Genomic DNA, 21,056 nt, shown 5'->3' with positions numbered 1-21,056 from the left:
CTATGTTAATATTTATTATGTAAATTATTTAGTTAACCTTTGTTTATAAATGATTTTTAAGGGGGCTGCATACACATGCACATACATGTATGCCAGGGTGTTCCAAGGCACAAGTGTGGAGGTCAGAGGACAATTTGCAGAATTCATTCTCTTCTATCATATCCAGGGATTGAACTCACATCTTCAGGCTTGGCTGCAAGCACCTTTACCCACCAAGCCATCTCATTGGCCCTATAATTGAGCTTTTGTGAAGAAGACTAAACCTTCTCTGACATCTACTTATCAAAACTATCCTCCCTTTAATTTAGAGGGTGATCAACTTTTGTCCTGTTTGTTTCTGAATCCACACGGTCAGAAGGTTGATTCAACTTAGACCTACTAAACTTCCCACATAGACCCTGAATTAACATCCCATACCAGGCTGCTGGGGGAGCTGCCATAGGATGTGAAAGAACGTTCTCACTGCCGTTGGCTTATTTTCCAAGTTAAATTCATATTTGATATTTGAAAGCTATTTTAATCTGTATTAGCATAACTATATTTTTAATTTATCTTATGCTGCTAAGTTTTAATTAATGTCATCTTGTACTTTTAAAACTACATGAACTATAAGAAAAACTCATGTGGAGAAAGAAAGGGAGAGAGGGAGAGAGAAAGAGGGAGAGGGAGAGAGAGGTGGGGGAGAAAGAGAAACAAAAATCCAAAATGAATGAGAAGGAACAGAATATGGAGACCAGGCTTCTCCTGCAGCTCCTTCTGATACTAGCATGGGTAGATGACCTTAGGCCAGTCACCAAACCTCTTCAGACTCATTACCTTCATTTTATGGTAGGCAGCTAGACTTGTTTGGAAGCCTCGAGTCTACAGCCACTCTCTTGGGCGTTACACCATCTTACTGTTGAACTCCCACCCATGAGGCCCTGGTTCTCTCCCCTGCTCAGATGGAAACCAGACTTTAAAGTTGAAGATGGCCACCTTGGCAAACGAGCCAGTCTGAAAAGAAAGGAGGAGAGGGGTCCCCCATTCTTCTGGACGCCTTTTCCTATCCCCAGGGGGGAACATTACATATATTTAAAACCTGGAGAGGGCCAGGTGTGCTGGCTGCACATCTGTGAACATCACTCGGAGGCTGAGGGAAGAGGACCCAGAGTTCAAAGGGACCCTGAGCTACATAGTAGCCTCCTGACCAGCCTGATGTAGAGAGCAAGACCCTCTCTCAAGACAACAACAAAACAGATGAACAAAAACAGTCCCATCTCCCAAACCTGGAAAATCAGGAACACGAAACATGTCAGAGCTGATTAGTTGCAAACACCCAGTCAAGCCACATGAGCTGCCTAACCAAACTCCTACGCTGCCTCCTCCCTCAGGTGACACTTCACTCTGGCAGACCCTTCTAGACGTTTCTGCAAGTACACAGCTGTGTACCCACAGACTTTAAAAGGGAGAATCAGGGCCGGGCGGTGGTGGCGCATGCCTTTAATCCCAGCACTTGGGAGGCAGAGGCAGGCGGATCTCTGTGAGTTCGAGGCCAGCCTGGGCTACCAAGTGAGTTCCAGGAAAGGCGCAAAGCTACATAGAGAAACCCTGTCTCGAAAAACCAAAAAAAAAAAAAAAAAAAAAAAGGGAGAATCATAGGTTTCCTATTTCTCTTTTAAAAAGCAAATCAGAGAAACGTGCTAAGTAGGTACCTCAAAAACTCCACTTTTCATGTCATCTTTCATGGTTCTGACAAAGTCAAAGAATCACTCTTGGTAACTGAAGTCGCTGTCTCCTTCAGGCTGTCTGCAATGAATAATTTAATGATTGTAGAAAGTGTGACAAAAGATTCAATACTCAAGTGTTAGAAACTATTGCATATACAAATTATAACAAGGAGGGCTTCAGCCCAGGTATGGGAACAGTAAAACTAACGACATCCTCACTTGCATAGGACCAACTTAAAACACCCTCAAGAAAAAGTGATGGAGGGCTTCATGATACTCAAACGGAAACCAAGGCCTTCAGAGGTGAAGACTCCGGGGACATGAATAGCAATTTTTAGAAAACTCATTGTAGGCCAGGCAGTGGCACATGCCTTTAATTCCAGCACTGTCGAGGCAGAGCCAGGCAAATCTCTGTGAGTTCGAGGCCAGCCTGGTCTACAGAGCAAGATCCAGGACAGGCACCAAAACTAAAAAACAAACAAACAAACAAACAAACAAACCTCATTGGAAAGAGCATGGAAAATTCACTCTTGAAAGAGACCTCCCTGCTTTGTGAACTGTTAGGAATCTTTAGTTTTGTAAAGACTTTAGAGTTTCTGGACTACAGGAACATCTTCTTACTGTGGCACAGCCACCTCCTCCCAAACCTGTCTGCCCCGAACACATGTGCTTCCTTGTGTACAGATGCAAGGCTTTTCCAGAGCAAAATCCTAGATATTGGTTCCCAGGCCCAGGGACAGTTCAGCAGCTGTCCCAGGTGGGCACAGCATCAGTCTGAGTCAAGTGAGGCAGACAAATTTACTCTCTGGCCACTCACCATCTCCACAAAAATTCACAGTCGGACCCTTTCTCTGGCCCTCTAGACAGCCTCTCCATCGCCTAACAGTTCCCAGGTGCAGTCTCTTTCTAAGGCAAAACCCTCCCACTCTGGAGAAAGGCTGCAGTCCTGGGAAAGTGGGAGGCCTGGGGTGGTGGAGGAAACATACTGACCCTTCACCTCCTGACTGGCTTCTCCACAGAGCTGAGTCCAGGTCCTTTCATTGTCTCATCACAGTCTTAGCCTTCATGGGACCCAGTCACCTTCACACTTGTGATAAAGATGCCACATGAGGGAAAACACACTCAGGATGGGTTGCTAGTGCTATCAAGCATCTGCCCTTAGACAAAACCCTTTCCCCATCTCTGACGGTCTAACCCTGATTGTTCACATGTTGCTCCACCTCACCTCCTCCACCAGCACATAATCCGCTCTATTCATTCCCACACAGAGATCAACCACTGTAACTGTTCATTTCCATGCTTACCTCCCTCCAGGTATTTTCCTGATTTTTCTAATTATAACAAGCACCTGTGGCATTTGGTGAGCTACGCCACCCGGCCTCCACCCACCGGGATCTGATTCAGTGGCTGTTGGGCGGCCCCCAAAAATGATGTTAATGAGATGTCTACATGGGTCTTTTGATCAAAGGCACTGGGACCATGTGATTATAACCTGTACTGGTACTTTAGATGGACAAATAGAGATTACCCTTAAAATCACACTGGGAAAGGAACACAGACATCAGTAATTTCAAATGCCACACCATGATTGCCCAGAGTTTGCCCACTATATTCACCTGTTAGGGAACACAAGCTGAATATGTTTAGATGTCTCAAAGAGCAACAAGAGGTACCAAAAAGACCCGTCAACCAGGTTTCTGGAAATCTGAATTCTCCACTGACATTAAATTCTCAAAGCTCAGACAGGCTGTTCGGCCTCAGTTTCCTGACCTGTAAATGCCAAAGTGTTGCAAGATAGTCTGCTCTTATTTAGATTACTATACTCTTTGACCCATGAGATGCACTTTTAGGAATTATGCTAAGGGTTCGCCAGGCAAACGTAGAAAAATATCCATCATGTTAATCGTACCATGTGGGAGGTGGGGGCTGTAAGAGCTCTAATTCCAAACTAGCCTGGGTTACATAGCAAGACTGTCTCAAAAAATGAATTCACCATCTTGCTTAAAATGATGAAAAACTGAAAACCCCTTAACATCTATCAGTAAGGAACAGTTAAATAAGTACTGGTTATCTAAACACTGACTATATAACCCTTAAAATGAGTATGCAGTGATATGAGAATGAGTATATGTGATACAACCACATACAAGACTATATGTTATATGTGATGTGTGACTATACAAGCCTAAAAAAGTGACTACATGTCATATGTGAGTGTTGTAAATGGTAACAGGAGGTTACAAAACAGTGTTTAAACTATATCTGTAGGTCTGGTTTTTGTTTAAATTATATAATATTATGGAGCTTGTGACCCTTGGGAAAAGACCATAGATACAATCCAATTATAATTAAAGGAGTTCTTGATTAGCTGCTAGCAGGGTGTCAGCCTTAAAGCCAAATCTCAGGCATGTCATACAGGAAGAATATGGGGAAGGTTGTTTTAAAGGTGAAAACCACAAGAAAATCTTCGATTCCTACACAAGCTAACGAAAACCGGTCTGTTCTGCCACGTTAAGTGGTCAAGGTGATCCCAAACAATCTTTGGGTGTCTGCATAAGCAAGTTACAAAAGCCAAAAAAGCAGTTAGTCATATCATAATGGGTAGATGACCATGGCTGTTCATTTCAGGGAGTAGGGGGGTGGGGGTCACTGAATCAGGGTAACTGAGAACTTACCTTCCAGGGACTGGAGTCAGAGACAAATGGCTGGTGGGTGCCAAGATGGATGCCCAGCAAAAATGGAGTTTCTTTGGCCATCACTTGTGATATTTGCAGAAAAGGTCTGTGGCATTTTATAATGTGAATACTATCAGGAGCAAGTTTAAAAGTTACTGTCTCTTTTCTCTCTTTGGGAAGGATTGTTTTCCAGAGTAGGATGTCACGGTATAGATGACCTTCAGCCTTCTGCTTCAGCCTCTGAGTGCTGGAATTACAGAAGAATTACTCCAGGCTTCTGCACTCTTAAGCATCTTTTAAGCACCAGTAAGCTTAAATTTTTATATGTGGGCACGAGTCCATATTCTTTTTTTTTTAAATCCACTTTTTAAAAGTACCTCATGAGCATCATTGGAGTGACCTCTGGCTTCCACAGCAGTCATGCACTCTGGGAGCAAGGGTAAGGATGCAATGGCCTTATTTGCTTGAATTTATTCTTTCTTAAACTCTCTCCCATGCAGCACCTACAGCAAAGCTTTAGTGGTATGAACAAGTGCCATTCCTTAATGAACTCAAACCTCCTCCACTACTCTGGAATTGTAAATATCTTGCATAAAAGATCTGAAACCTCCCCCACCCCAAACCATGGCAATAGGCCACTAATTTACTCACCTGGGGCCAATTTCAGGGAACCCTGGTTTTACTTATTCCCCTCAAAAGCCGCTGGCAGAACATGGAGGCAAGTGTAAGGGAGGGCAGGTGGCACTTTTTCCCCAAATACCTCCTTCTCAGCTGGGCTGGGAGATCCAGGTGCCCCCAATGGTGAGAGGGTGGGGTCACATCCTACCTTCTGCTATAACAGCACAGAGCTGCCCACACAGCCTCAGCCCCGTGCTCTGGTGGTCTCTTCCAACATGGTGTGGAGGCGGAGGACAGAGTCTGTCAGCCCTCCATGCTGCGGGAGGTGAGGCATTCTGGGAATGAGGGTAGGGAGTGCAATGGCTTTATTTGTTTCAAGTTCACTTTTCCTTAATTCACTCTCTCTCTCCCCCATCTAGCATCTCCAGGTCGCTTTCTCTCTTATTTGCCCTTGTGGCTTCAATAAACTCAGTAAGTCTTCCTCAGCCGAAGGATCCTGCCTTCCCAGGTACGTCTCTGGTGAGAGAACCCTCCTACTGAAGGGTGCAGGCTGAAGAGGAGGAATAGTTCTTCACCCCTTCCTCCCTACTCTCTCCCCTGTTCTCTCCCCACCCCTCCCAACAGGGACTTGCTATGTAGCCCAGTCTGGCCTCAATCCAATGTCTCACCCCCCTCCCCGCCCCGACCTCCCTGATGCTGGTTTTCCGGTGTGTGCCTCTGTGCCTCGCTTCATTCCCTTCGTTCTTTCATCAAGCCATTAAAGAATTTCCCCTGCGCATCTGTGGGCTTGCTATGTCAGGCAGAGGCAAGGGCTCAAAACAACATCTGTGCTACTTGCCAGCCCCTTAGTGTTAGCACTTTCTGGTACCTAGTACAAGCCATGTGCTAGCTCTGTCTTCATAGATGGAGAGCAAGAGTCTCCATCTACGCCCCAAGCCTGAGCTATCGGAACCAGAACTCTTCTTGTGAAACAAAGTGCCCTGAGCCAGAGGCTGCAGAAAGACTGGTCACAGGCGAAGTTTGGTCTTAGGAAAAAAAAATCCCTGGGACTTAACCCAGGGTTTTCTTTCTAAAGCTTTAATTTGGAGGACAGCAGTAGAGCAACCTCCTGCTCTTGCGACCTACCATCCCCACAGCCGGCAGCTCCTGTGAAGGTTTCTGAACCTAGTCTACTAGCACTAAGCTGGGGCTCTCCGTGGAGCCCTGAGTGTTGAATAGGAACATCCTTAAAGCTCTAGTTTCTTGTGTTGGGTTTGTAAGTCGCAATCTGTGAGTTCCCTGAAGAGTGCTCTCCCTTCTCAACGGGCAGTGTTCCTTCATGCTGTTAAGGAAGATGGTGTTTCCACACTTACCTGTAGAAACAGTGTCCCCTCTAACTCGAAAGTCTTCCAAAGGCTCAATCTGTTCTCCAGGCGCCGTCATTTGTGATGAAAACCAAGTGAGAGTTGAGTTTCCCAGCAGGTTCGACATGGAAAAATGGCGACCTTCTGTGCCGGGTATGTTATATGTAATATTTAATCTCTTTTAAAATTCTTTAATGACCCCTTTTTTATGTGCATTCATGTTTTGCCTGCATGTATGTTTGTGTGAAGGTGTTTTATCCCTTGGAATTGGAGTTACAGACAGTTGTGAGCTGCCATGTGGGTGCTGGGAATTGAACCAGGGTCCTCGAAAAGAGCAGACACTGCTTAGTCTCTGAGCCATCTCTCTCTCCCCTGTACTGTTCAATCTTAATTTCAATTTGTAGAAATCAGGACCACCTCTACTTGGGTACACAAGAGTCCAACCCTTGGAACAACTGGCATTCATCTCCCCTGGTGCTGTGGGGGTCCCTGACTTGCCCAATGCCACATAAAGGGGAACACCAGTCTTTTCCTGGGTTGTATGACTTATTTGGGATCCACTTGGAAACTTCTGGGTGTAAGTCACAGCACACAAACAAATGAGTGTTTGGATCACATCACCAAGTTGTGTCAAAAGTGATAGAAGTGCCTTAAATGTGTTTGGATCACATCACCAAGTTGTGTCAAAAGTGATAGAAGTGCCTTAGATGTGGATGAGGAGTTCTGGCTCAGAGCCTGCATTTGGTTCTGACGCTGGAATGTATTTCTTATCTGTCTTCTGTAGATGCCTCTGGGGTTGACATTTTGAACTGCACTTATGCCCTGGACTCAGAAAAGCTCATTATGAAGTTCCCTTATGAAACCTGTACTACAAGAGTGGTGAGTAATTGCTTTTAAGGAGTAATTTGGGGAGTAGGAGCATAATCATTTCCTGGTATTCGACTTGATGGCTGAGGATTTAGATTTTGAAATAGAACTTTAGTCCTCAATCGGATTGGCTTGTTCTTTTGGGTTACTAACATACCCAGAGGACACTTTGATTATGCCTAGAAACATTCTGGAGATGGGATGGACTCTACTACTGACATCAATGTGGGTACAAGTCAAGGATCTTGTCAAATAGCTTATAATGCCCAGGGGAGGTGAAAAGGTCTAAAATATCAGTGTTGGAGAAGCCCGGTGCTTGAGCTATTAGTCCCGGGTTCGACTTGAAGTAAGCTCCCTAACCTTGCTAAGCCTCTATTTGCTTGTTGGAAAACTGAAAAGATGCTGCCATCTCCACAGGGTATAAAGACTGATACTGGGCACATGACTTAGACAGAGCGAATGCTTCAGCGTGGAGCTATTTTAACATAACCCCTCTGAGACTGAAGGCTATTTTTGGTGTTAGCAGAAAGAACCAGCTTAAGAACAGGTGGTAAAAAACAAACAGTTGCTAAGCAGTAAGTGCTACTCTATTGCCAAGAACCAGGATTGCCCAATCAGGGTCATTAGGTGCAATAAAGACCTGCCACATGGCAGAAGTTCTCAAGCTTCCTTGTGCAGACTCACCGAGGGGTTCTGGGCGTGTTTAAGGATTTCAGTTGATGTGGGTGTGGGGTGGGTACTGGGAATCAAATGTTTAGCAGGCCACATCATCTGGCCCTAACGCTGGAGCCTACAGTGTAAGCTTTGTGTATTCACAGACTCTGCTTTCTGAGCAGTCCCCTGGCCTACTAAGACCCTCTGTGATGGCCCAGAAAAGCAATCCTATCTTTTGTGAAAATCTGTACTGATGTAAACTTTACTGTTTATTCTTTAAAGTTTCATACAGGCATACAGTGTGTTTATCATATCTACCCCACACTCACCCCTTCCATCTTCTCCCAGGACTTCCCATTACATATCCCTTCCAACTTGATGTCTTCCTCCTATGAATACAGGCCTTCCCAACTTCAAGGAGCTTAGAACTGCATTCCCCAGGGCCTAGTTTCTGCTAACTACAAGCTGTGAATGGCCAAATCTAGTGTTATACCCTTAATGTGATCTATGAATTGAGAACAGTTTTTAAAGTTAAAATGACATAAATTCTAAGAGTTACTATCTGACATTTAGCATAAAATTGTTAGATAACAATTATCTTTCCTTAGACTAAGTTCTAAGGTCAGAGGTAACAAAGATAGCTCCACCCAGCTCTAGGGCATCTGCTTAGTTGCTGAGTGGGTATATTTGAAGAATAACCTGTGTAGATGTCGGGAAGATGACCGTGATTCCCAACATAAGACAATAGAACATAATGAAAATGTAACAGGAAAGCAGACTCTATCTCTAATGTTTGAACTCTCCTCTCCACCTGTAAGCCTTAGAAGGATATCTCATAGAGCTAGCTAAAGTGTCTTGGCAAAGGAATGAAGTACCTCCAGGAACTTGTATTGCCTAACTGAAATATGCTGCCTCTCTAATGGTCAGATTCACGGTCTTCTGGAGTTGCCTGTCCCACTGAGGAGCCAACTTCCTCACTTGTACTATGTTTGCACACAGGTTGGTGGCTACCAGGTGAACATCAGAGTCCAGGACAACACTACTGATGGACAATATAAAGATGGCGTGTATCATTTCTTCTGTCCAGCTATTCAAACTGAGATCTTTGAGTTTTCAGAAGCCGTAGTCTGCACGAAGGATTTTGTGTATGTAAGTGACATGGGATGACAACTTCTTGTACGGTTTTAGCAGGGGAAACAAAATGGGGTTGTGGACATGGCTGGACTTAGTAGCTGGGTGGATTTCAATTTCATTTTTACTGTATTTGCTTTGTGACTATGATGCATTTTCTCAAGCACACTTAGCCTTTGTTTCTAAGGCTAAAGTGGAAGAACATCATCATTTACCTGACAGGGTAGCTCTAAGAACTGAGTACACAGTACTGAGCACACCATGCCTAGCAATAAAAAAGGCTCAAATGATCTACAATTACACTGATAGTCATAGGATTGACTGATAACACATTCCAGGCCTTGTCTCCAAACTAAAACATAGTAAATAGACAAAACAGCCTCTTGCTTTTATGTTTATATTCAATAGGCTCAAGTTGACATTGTTGACACGGACCACTAAATAATAACCATACTTTTATCATGGCAGCAATGGCTTGATGTACTTGGTTCTGCGGGTATAATAAAGATTGTGTGTCTAAGAACCTAGTGTTTCAACTTGTAATTGGACCTAGTCTATCTCTTCCAATGCCTTTTGATACTGGAAACCCAAAGGGGTAAAATCCAAGGACAGAATGGGAAGATACATCTGGCCAAGTGCTCTTTCTACTGTGTGGCAGCAGCCAGACTTCTTGGAAGAATGGCATTAATTAACTTATGTCAATTAAACGGGGTGATTCTGCAACATCGCAGGTGGTGGAACTTCAGAAACTTTCTCCTAAATCTTTTTTTTTTTTCTTTCCAGTTTTCCTTCCCACACATTTTCTCTAGGTTTGCTGATGATAATGAGGTAAGAGTTTGGTCTTGGTTTTTTTGTTTTGTTTTGTTTCTGTGTGTGTGTGTGTGTGTGTGTGTGTGTGTGTGTGTGTGTGTGTGTGTGTGTGTGTGTGTGTGCGCGCATGCATTCATGAGTAGGTGTGCTGTTAGCATGCACATGTTGGTCAGAGGACCACTTGGAATTATCTCCATGTCTTTTGACTTAAGAATGCATCGGAGACGGGCTGGATCATTAAGCTTGGCAATGGTACAAGAGCCCACACCCTGCCCCTGAAGGATGCCTTAAGACAAGGATTTAATCTTCTGATTGACAGCCAGAAAATAACCCTCGATGTGCCAGTCAATGCTACTGGAGTTGCTCACTATGTGGTAGGTGTGAAAACCTTTATATTACCATCAGGAATTGGCCAGTTTTCTTAAGCCTAAGCATGGTCCCAACAATGTCTTCAAATGGGCTATATTGCCAATTAAAGAAGTATATTTAGCTGAGCATATACTTTGTAGTTCTAGTACATGGGACGCTGATGCAGGAGGCTTGTGAGTTTGAGGATAGCCTAGACTACATCATGAGAATCTGTCACAAACAACCTGTAAGTTCTGTTACCAAGTACTTCATCAGATGGTGGGAATGCAATGGTGAAGAAGAGACACAAGCCTTGCTATGTGTTCTTCCCTCTTTATAGTCTTATATTCAAGTTATAATGTAGAACAGGGATATTCTTGTGAGTCTTAGGAGTTAAGGTGTTCTGTTTGGGTAACACTATTTACTACTTTGCCTTTCAGGCCATCTGTGAGACATTAAATTGATATAGTCATGTTCTGTAAAATATTTAAGCCAGTATTGGACCATATGACAGTAGTCACACGAGACTGTAGTAGAGCTGAATTAGCCTGTTTTTGGTAGCTGTAGAAACATTATAGGGCAATGCCTTGTTCATGTTTGTAGTGGTGCTATATGAACCTATACTGACCACTGGATAAAGATTTCACACATACAATTGCATGTTAGGGGGATAATGGCAAAAGTGGGTGTTGTGTGACTACGCTCTACTGTGCAAGAACAATTGTCTGATGGTGCATTTCCTAGGATCTATCCCACTGTTAAGTCATGCATGACAGCGCTTGAGACAGGTCCTGGCAAGTGTTCAAACACTGGCTACTTTAATAAAGACAGTTTTGTTTTACCTTGAGCATCATAGGATTGTTGGTCTCTGTAAGCACTCTGTCCAGTGCTATATGATAGTCATAGAATATGGCCAGTTCTTGCTCCTGTCTCCTAGAAATGGGTCAGCTATTGGTCATCCTCACAGATAGCACTAGTCTTCCAGGCATTCTAGAAGACAAGGTTAAGACCAGAGCACCTTGGCAGTGGTTGGATAAAATACCTACATCTCATTTATGCCAAAGGGATGCCCAATGCTTGAGCATATTGGCTCTTATTGGTTAGAGACTCAAACTGATATCTTCCAAATCCTGACCCCCGCCCCCAGCAAGGGAGCAGTCATCTCTACACTGTGCAGCTGAAGCTTTTGTTCTCATCTCCTGGGCAGAAGATCACCTTCTCCTCACAAGCTGTCTGTGCATCAGGTGAGGCCTGAGAGACCACAGCTTCAGCAGTGGGAAACATGGTTCTTAGGGCTTAACCAAAGCTGATCGTGGGTATTCTATCCATTATTTTCTGCAGATCTTTCTGTGGCTTGTAATGCTACACACATGACTCTCACCATACCAGAATTTCCTGGGAAGCTAAAGTCTGTGGGCTTTGGAAAAAGGACCATCCCCGAGAGGCAATGGCATGCCAGTGGGATCGACAAAGAAGCAACAAATGGCTTGAGATTGCATTTCCAAAAACCTCTCCTGAAAACAAAAGTATGTTATTCCCTGAATGCCTCAAGAGCCTTCTGAAGTACTCTGTGGGTAATATGATATAACTCATGACTTGTCCGTAGTCTATTTGCTATAATGATGGATTTAAATGGTGCAAGGCGCCTCTTGATTACTTTACACAAATGAATTAAGGAAAGTTCTCTCCAATACCATCTCTTTAACTTCTGCATATGGACACTTTCTACATTTTTCACTTCATTTGAGAAGAACAAAGTACCTATCAACCATCTAATGATGAACCTTAGCTATGCTCTGTGTATATAACAGGGCAACTTGGTCTTTTTTTGTTTCAACCTTTTAAGGGTCTCCTGTTGTCCCAAGGCTAGTCTTGATGGATACAGTTGCCAGGGATAGAATGTCAGGGTGTGTGTAGCAATAACATTTCTTAACATCTGGAGTCCGTTTGAGCCCTTCTGGGGCTTGGCGAGGGACTCCACTATCATACTTTGATTTAATTCCAGCTTTAGTGACTAACGGTACAGAGAGCATGAAGTACTGGGCATTTTAGGACATGAGTTCAAAGCAATAAAGCTCATGCCTCGAGAAGCATCCTGATCTGAGGAGGTGACAGATTTTGTTTTGGCTTAGAAGGAAACTAAGTCTGAAGTGTGTTCTGCAAGTGTTGGGGACTAACTCCTACTTCCTGCTTCTGGAGAAGGCTAGTTGACATTCTCTCATTTCAGCCCTCTGAAAAATGTCCACCCTATCAGTTCTACATCTCTTCACTCAAGCTGACCTTTTACCTCCAACCGGACATGGTATCCATGGTGATTGATCCTGAGTGCCACTGTGAGTCACCAGTCTCTATAGGTAAAGATTTCTTTTTTAAATCGAAACTATCTGGGTTTTTGTCAGTGTTCCCCCCCCCCCTTAATGCATGTAGAAAAATGTAACAGAAGTTGAGATTCTGATTCATAGTTGTGGCTCAGAGACTGAAGATGAGCCATGTAGGAAACAGCAGTCTCTAAGTTATAGGATGGGGGCCTATGTGTGCTACCATTCTCAAACACTCATGCAGGTCATTGTGGAACTGCTGAATTTAAGTAGCCTGGGTATACAGAGTTATGAGGGTCCCACCACATATCTAACTCGGGTCCGGGGACAATGGCTTCAAGCTTCTAGTTTGAGTTTCCTGAGACTCCTACGCATCCTGGAAAGGAACCCTGAGTGGGCACCTTCTCTAGATGAGCCTTGCTCTCTTTGCTCCTCAGGCCAAGGTCAGGCCAATAATAAAAGCTACCTTCTCAATTCTCCTCAAATTGTCTGTGAGTCCAGACTGAGTATCCCCCACCAAAGTGTGGAACCCTCAGGTTTAGGTTTCAGAGTTCCGTTGGATTATTTTAATACTTGTGTGGCATCCTATATGGGCTTCCTTAGTTTAAAAACATTCTGGAACCCAAACCTTGAGAAAGGGACACAATGAAACCTGGCACTTGATAGCCAACCCAGATTGAATCCTTAAGACGGTCTAATCACTTATCAGGGTGTGGCCTCATCACCTAGTGATCTTTCTTCCCGTGTCTCCCGGTCTGTATGTTGATGACACTGATCATGGTAACTTCCGTCCCTCTTGTAACTAAAGGTGTTTTATCAGTGTTTGCTCAAACAGACTGAAGATGAATCAAGCCTAGCTGCTCGATGGATCTAAGACTTCAAGGCTGAAGGGTAATGTCACAGGGTGGGCTTAGTTTTTCTAAACCTTGACTGCTGTCCAGTTACAGATGAACTGTGTACACAGGATGGGTTTATGGACTTCGAGGTCTACAGCCACCAAACAAAACCTGCTCTGAACCTGGACACCCTCCTGGTGGGAAACTCGTCCTGTCAGCCTATCCTCAAGGCTCAGTCACAGGGGCTCGCACGGTTCCATATACCTCTGAATGGATGTGGAACACGTCAGAAAGTGAGTAGCAGCCAAGGCTAAGAAGTTAAGACTTATTTTTGAAGTAAGTGCTTTGTTGACCAACTTTATCTAACTTCTAAGTTTGAAGGTGATAAAGTCATCTATGAGAATGAAATACATGCTCTCTGGAAAAATCTACCACCAAGCATCATATTCAGGGATAGTGAGTTCAGGTGTGATAATTTCTACTTGGTTTTTTAAGCTTTTGTTTAAATTACAGGGATTTTGTTAACATAATTCTTATCTCTCTACCCACAATTTTCCAGAATGACAGTGAAGTGTCATTATATGCGAGACAGTATGCTACTAAATGCCAATATCAAAAGCCTTCTTTCTCCAGTGGCCTCTGTAAAGCCAGGTCCACTAATGTTGGTCCTACAAACCTACCCAGGTGAGGTGTTGCAACTTGAGCTGATGAATAATAACAGTGCATTTTAGGGGAAAATCCCCCATCCAACGCTGCCATCCAATGTTGCAGCCAGTTTGTACCTCAGTGCTGAAGAAATTTCTGTTAATTGCAGACAAATCCTACCAACGACCTTATGGGAAGGATGAGTACCCTCTAGTGAGATACCTCCGCCAGCCCATCTACATGGAAGTGACTGTCTTGAACAGGAATGATCCCAATATCAAGCTGGTCTTGGATGACTGCTGGGCAACATCTTCTAGGGACCCATCCTCTGTCCCCCAGTGGTATATTGTCGTGGATGGGTATGTATTCCTTGTACCGCAGGGTTGCCCAGGGAAAACATTAAAACTTAGAGTGATTAAAAATAATCCTCCTGGGACTTAAAGGAGCCCTTGGTCATGAATTCCCTGAAATAATCCTTATTCCATAGTCATCAGTCCTTGGTCTAATCAGGTGGCTCATGCTGCTTTTCTATTACCCTGAGCTCTTAAGAATGGGCTCCTGTCCAAAATGTCTGGCTCAGTTGCATCTTTATCATGAGAGGGAGCACTCTAGTGTCTACTGAACACCTACCATATGCCAGGCTGTCACGTATCCTGTCACATTACCTGAGAAACACTAGCCACCTACGGGAGGGAAGGCAAGTTTACTAAGTGTGGCTTTAGGTGAGTTACTTCAACAGTAAGTGATGGAGCTGGGATCAGAACTCCCATTCTAACCCTAATGGGACAGTGCTTTTGGCAATAGGTGTTTGTCCTCTCATCTCTACCTGAAGTGTCCCCGCCAGGGTTCCTTAACTGCAAAGAGCTATACTTTAGCTTTCTTGGCTCTGGGGGAATATGCCACAAGGCTCCAAACCCCAGCTAGACTTCGACAGACTCCTGCTTCAAAGAGTACATACAACCCCATTCAATTACACTACCCATTTCTTTACCTTTGGAGATTTGCCTGAGTATTCCTTCTGAGACCAGCCCTGACCAGCCTTGATCCCCCTATCCATCTATATAATTCTTCAGAGCTTTGTTCTTTTCCATTCTTAATGCCATCATTACCTATTAGTGTGTAAAGCAGAATGGCAACAATTCTCTACCTCTGTTGCAAACATTTACTACCTAGGACGTAATAGAAACCCATTTTAGTGAAATGATTAAGCTGGTATCTTAAGGCGCTCTCTCTCTCTCTCTCTCTCTCTCTCTCTCTCTCTCTCTCAGTGATCACAATTTGAATCTCTTTGAATTTTGGTAAACAAACACATACCCACATTATATAGTTCAATGCAGGTGTTATGCATAGGACTTCATGAATATTGATGACTAGATCCAGTCAGAAAGATATAAGTAAAGCAGAGGTGCTGTTAGGATGTAGACATAGTTGTAGCATAGGTATCACGTGACTCGACTTGTCCAAATGTACATGTACGGGTTCCTGTGACTGATACCCCCATCCTGGTGCCTGTTTCCTAGCTGTGAATATGAACTGGACAACTACCACACTACCTTCCATCCAGCTGGCTCCTCAGTGGTCCATCCTGCTCACTACCAGAGGTTTGATGTGAAGACCTTTGCCTTCGTGTCAGAGGCACAGGCGCTCTCTAGCCTGGTATGTGGTCAAGGAGTCACCTGGGGCAGGTTGACACTGAGTGCATTGGTTCCACCTGACTCTCTTCCTCCTCTTCAGATCTACTTCCACTGCAGTGCCTTGATCTGCAACCAAGGGTCCCTTGACTCCCCTCTGTGCTCTGTGACTTGCCCTGTACCACTGAGGAGAAAACGAGGTAATAATTCAATCCCTGCTCTTTTTGTTCAAAGCAAGTCTCAATTTTCTAGAATTGAGTAATTTTTAGGATAATAACTTAGTCCCGAGAAACATCTTCCTTTACCAATGTGGTGAGCCCGAGATGCACAGGTTCTCATTTAGGCCAATGAATCCATCCTTTGAGAATCTATCCATGACAGACAGAATTCACATCACAGGATACTCCATGGAGCATCTAGGGACTCTGGTAGTGCCTCTGGCACACTACTCCCGAGGTCAAAACACAACCTTGATTATCTGTCTCCCACCACAGAGGCCATCAAAGAAGACACAATGACAGTCAGCCTTCCAGGACCCATTCTCTTGCTGTCCGATGGCTCTTCACTTAAAGGTATAGATTTAAAGTCTGGGGTACTTCAGAATGCAAATTTTTGGCCAAAAATTTAATGTGCTTAATGACAAACCTAAATAAGAGCAAAGGAAAGTAAGCTCCCCTCCCACGGAGCCTTGAACTTCTTGTATGTGCTCCTGAAAATCTTGACACCAGCAAGATCATGTACAGTACCTACTGACAGACTTACTTTATTGTTTTGGTCTCTGTTAGAACCATGTAGGATGCGTGGGGCTCTTGGCCATGGTCTTGTTATGACCCATTCTGTTCTCACAGTTCTACTCTTGTGCTGGATGTTGTAATGTGTTCTTAATGTCACACTAGATCTTTAAGAGGATTGCCTACCATACCAAGAAATTCAGTGTGTATTGCTAGCAGATTGGTAGGTTGGCAAGCATGAGTATCCCTTTAACTTCTGCCAAACTGAAATCATAGGAGATTATGCTCCTATAATCATCGCATAGCCTCACCCAGAGGGCCTCAACTCCAGGCCTAGAGTGTAAAATTAAGTTATCTTAAATCTCTAGCCAATCTTCCTGTGACATCACACTTCCAGGGATAGCTAAGCATCATGGCATTGCATTAGTTAGGCTGAGAGGCTGGGGCTTTCTCCAGGTATCAGCCCATCTGGCTTGAGAGAGAGAGAGGGGGCAAATGGTGATAACAGTGGGGAGAGGAGGTGTGGAATGGGAGGGTAAAGGTGGCAGAGGAAGAGGGTGAGGCTGTATCCTATTACAGACTCCCAAGATCAAGTGATTGAGGCCTAACCTCTGTAGAGGGCCTCAGCACAACCATGACTTGAAAACCTGCTTTCTTTGTAGATGCTACCGTTCCCAAAAGGCACGAGATTGCCAAGGACACTATTTCTAAAGCAGTAGCTGCTGTGGCTGCGTTAGTGGGTTCAGTGGTGATTGTAGGCTTCATCTGTTACCTGAATAAGGCAAGAACTGGGAGGCTGGATCACTGATTGGACTTGCAAATAAAGAGGCTGCAGGAAAATTCTTGTCTTGTGTTTATCTGTGGTCTTGTGTGCATACACAGGTGAGGCCAGAGGAAAACCTTGAGTCAGTCCTCAGGTACCATCTACTTTTTTCTTTTGGGAAGAGGAAGAAAAGTGGTCTCACGGGTCTGGAACTTGCCAATTAGGCTAGACTGGTTGTCCAGGAGCCATAAGGATATGCCTGTCTGACTCCCTAGTACTGGTAATACAGTGTGTGCCACTGTGACTTGCCTTTAAAACACAAACCATGTGGAGCTCAAACTCAGATCCTCATGCTTGCCAGGCAAGCGCTTTCCTGGCTAAGCCATCTCCATTTTTCTAGCCCTTTGCCTTGTGTTTTAAGACTAGAAATTACTTAAGAACTGTTTCCTTTAGTCATTACTCCTTAGAACAGATCTGAGAGCTGTTCACAATCCCCTGTGTAGGACAGGAATAGGTAAATTTACAACCTGTTTCCTATGTGGGATTTTGTGACTTCCTTAGTCCTATCCCTGACACAATGTCACTTATGTTCAATAGGGCTTGGCAGCCCACCTGAAGGAGTACTCTTAGGTGAGTCCTTTGTGTTTGAGTCCCTCATTCAAAGACACAGGATTAGGGTTGGGGATAGGAAACCACTTGTGTCTAACTTGATCCCAGTGAAATACCAAATGTGGGGTACTTCAAGAGGCTTTGGGGATTGTTTCCACCTCCTAGTTGTAGAAGCTCAAGTCTAAGGCTGGATGGTCCCATGGTGTAGGGTGATGGTGGGAGTATGTGCCAGCAAGTGATCACATCTGGTCCTGTGGTGTAGAGTGGTGTTTGTGTCAGCAAGTGATCCACATCTGGAGCCAGGAAGACATCCCTCACAGGCCCTGGAGTGGCACATCCTCCATGGCCTAATGACCTCTTAAATGTCTATAGCATCTCTCAGGGCCACCACTCTGGAGGCCAAAATTTTAACACCAGTATCTTTGAAGGATGCTCAAATCAAAATACACCATCCTTAATCATTGACCAAAACTATTCCTTTCATGAAATTGTTCACAGCAGAGTATTTCCTAACTCAACTCCCTCAAATAAGACTTCTGAGACTTGAAAGTGATTGAGTCGCATCTCTGTAGCCCAGTTTAAAGATCATCTCCATATGCAGGAAAAATGCTGGGAGTTCCATCTTCGGGGCAGTCACAACATCCCTGTCTCCCAGCTCTGACCCTGAGCCTTGCTGACCATCTTGACTTGTGCTCACTTCCTGCGGGCCTAGTCTTCCCTAGACTGTCTGGAAGGATTCATCCACATGACCAGTCCACAACAACCAATCTAATGTTCAGACACCTCTCATATATCTAATATAAAAATTCATTTGTATCTTTTGACTAGAAAACACATGTCTTTTTTTAAAAAGCTTAATCTCCATATAGGGTTGATGTTCGAATAAAAATACAATTATTGGGGGGGGGGGAGTGGATTTGGCTTACATTTCCTAATCAGTCCATCATTGAGGAAAGCCAGGACAAGAACTGAAGCAGAGACCCTGGAAGAACAGTGCTTACTGAATTGCTTCCCATAGCTTGCTCAGTCGGCTTTCTTACAGTACCCAGGACCACCAGCCCTGGGGTGGCACTGTCTGTAGTGGGCTGGGCTCTCACACGTCAATCAAGAAAACGACCCCACAGACTTGCCTACAGGCCAGCCTGACAGAAGCAACCTCTCTAGTAAGGATCTCTCTTCCCAGATGACTTTGTGTCAAGTTGACATAAAACTAACCAACACAGTGAGTAAGGAAATAGTCCATGATCTACTTGTTTCTAGCCAGGAAGTACAATTTTTAACTATCCATTATGCTGTGGAAAATTTCAAACCTAACCTGGAGGTCAAAGCACGTATCTATTATATTGTAGCACACAGTGCGTCTCCAGTATTATGCTGACTTGTCCTTTTTCAACATGCCCTGTGTTAGACTCTACATGGCCATGACAACACTCCTGGGGAGACAGAGGACAGACATGTTTGGGCTCAGTTTCCAAAGTTAAAGTTGGTGCTTGGGCAGGAGGTCATGGCAGTGGAGGCCAGAGGAAGAGCTGGCCTGGCAGAGGACAGCGAAGGAACCCGGGACCAGGTGTAGCCTTTGAAGGCATGCTCCTTGGAGCCCTACTCTGTTCAGCAAGGCCTCACATCCCAGAGTTTTCCCAACCTACAAAAACCGTGCTACCAGCGGGGGATGAGGAGTTCACAGGAGCCTGTGAACTCTTAGACCACACCGCAGCCTTTCTTTTCCAGTCGTGTTAAGAGTTTTGCAGGGTCAAAATCCTGGCCTGTGGAATGACTGTCATAGACTGTGTGGAAGGTCTGGTGTGTCCAGAGTAATAGGGGTTAAAAGCTCAAGTCATCAAAGCCATTCTTTGCACCTGGCTTTACAAGGGTATAAGGAGTTACTTTACTGATAAAGCAAGAGTCTAATTTGAATTCCGCCTTTCCTGTATAGAACTTTATATCTCTGCCGCACATTTGAACCAGAAATAAAACTTTTATGTGCTGTGCCCTTGAAGTGACATTAAAACAAACACTGATTTAATAGCAGCCTGTACTACAAATGCAAAAATAAGTTGGTTGCTTAAGTGGTTCCGGCACCTCATGTCCACATCCTAATCCTAAAAGCACATCCGTATGTATCAGCATTGGTAGCTTCCCATGGAGACATGGACTGTAGTTGTGATAGATGGTCTTGATATGGTTAGATGATACCAGTGGGCCAGTCACAGAGGTCCTATTAAAACAGACACAGGAGACCTGGACTCTAAGATGTGACACTGGTAGTCAAAATCTGAGTGGTGCAGGGTCACAAGCCAAGGAGCCCAGGCAGCCACTAAGAGAGGAACAGGTAAGGCGACATTGATAGAGCCTCCCAAGGCACACAGCTCTACTGCCCCAGTTTGGACTTCGGACCTCCAGACTTGTAACTGCAATACTCTTTTATGGTGCTGAGTTTGTGTTCAGTTGTTGGAGCAGCCAAGGGAAACCAATCCATCCTCTAATGACTCATGTGCCACAAACTGGAAAAATACATCACTGAAAATGCTCGTTATCCATGAGTTACTCAAGCCCTACTATAGGTCAGGATGTCAGTCCCCTAAGCTCTTGTTAGACCCTCATCTGCAAGTTGGTACATGTGTGTGGGGATCAAGACCGCCTGGGCTTCTAGACTTCTCTATAGCACAACTCCCTTCTGAGTTGTTTGCCACAAGCCCCGAAGCAGAACTTGGAGGGCGGAAAGCAGAACTTGCCTGGAGCAGCTGCCGGGATGAACACTTGTTGCCATGGTAGCCTGGAACAAGTACAGTGAGCAGTAGATTCAAGTCGGGTTCTCAACTTCTGAAAGTACACATCCTACGGTATGTGGGGGAGGCAGCCTATTCAGAGAGGAACTGTGTGGGCTAGGAATCGGGTTCAAACCCCTAGAGGCTGCTCCCTCATCTGCACTGGGTTTGTGACCTTCCACAGTGGGTAGAGAAGGGTTGTAATTGTGAAACGGGTGTCAGGAATAGCATGAAGGCTCTTGGGTGGGTCTGAAGATGAAGGGTGCAGGGGCTGGGAACGGGCTTGTATACTGTGGAAAGAGACCTCTAACTTAACTTTTCTTCCCTGACCTGTTCTGTGGCTAGAGTAGTTTTTTTGAGTACACGGGATTTCAAAATAGGAAGGTTTGGATTCTGGATGTATATCACACTAGCTGTATGGCCTTGAGCAGACAGAACAATCTCTGTGCCTGTTTCCCACACTCCAATCCATGTCACTGTCCTAATCTCATGGCAGGGAAGCAGGGACGAATTCAATGAAATAATCAGTGCCCTGATACAAAGCTGCATGGTCAGTCCTGAAGTATCTAACCACAATACTACAAAACACTCTAAATGAAACCTCAG

General features: G+C 44.5%; 1 protein-coding gene across 1 annotated transcript; it reads left to right on the top strand.

The window, feature by feature from the left end:
• The first annotated feature begins 5,091 nt into the window (after nucleotides 1-5,091).
• Nucleotides 5,092-17,153, top strand: Zp2 (zona pellucida glycoprotein 2). The gene is given in 20 exon segments (XM_076551334.1): nucleotides 5,092-5,324; nucleotides 5,419-5,507; nucleotides 6,412-6,495; nucleotides 7,127-7,221; nucleotides 8,863-9,012; nucleotides 9,778-9,822; nucleotides 10,017-10,178; nucleotides 11,300-11,396; nucleotides 11,494-11,678; nucleotides 12,380-12,506; nucleotides 13,412-13,599; nucleotides 13,681-13,772; nucleotides 13,866-13,990; nucleotides 14,121-14,284; nucleotides 14,286-14,310; nucleotides 15,472-15,489; nucleotides 15,492-15,607; nucleotides 15,686-15,782; nucleotides 16,077-16,154; nucleotides 16,976-17,153. Coding segments are annotated over 20 exon segments (2,133 nt in total). The 5' UTR covers nucleotides 5,092-5,274; the 3' UTR covers nucleotides 17,122-17,153.
• Nucleotides 17,154-21,056: the final 3,903 nt, after the last annotated feature.

The sequence above is a fragment of the Peromyscus maniculatus genome, chromosome 1, assembly GCF_049852395.1.
Source record: "Peromyscus maniculatus bairdii isolate BWxNUB_F1_BW_parent chromosome 1, HU_Pman_BW_mat_3.1, whole genome shotgun sequence".
Classification (NCBI taxonomy): domain Eukaryota; kingdom Metazoa; phylum Chordata; class Mammalia; order Rodentia; family Cricetidae; genus Peromyscus; species Peromyscus maniculatus.
The sequence above is the reverse complement of the archived record's forward strand: the minus strand, read 5'-3'. Positions and strand labels throughout refer to the sequence as shown.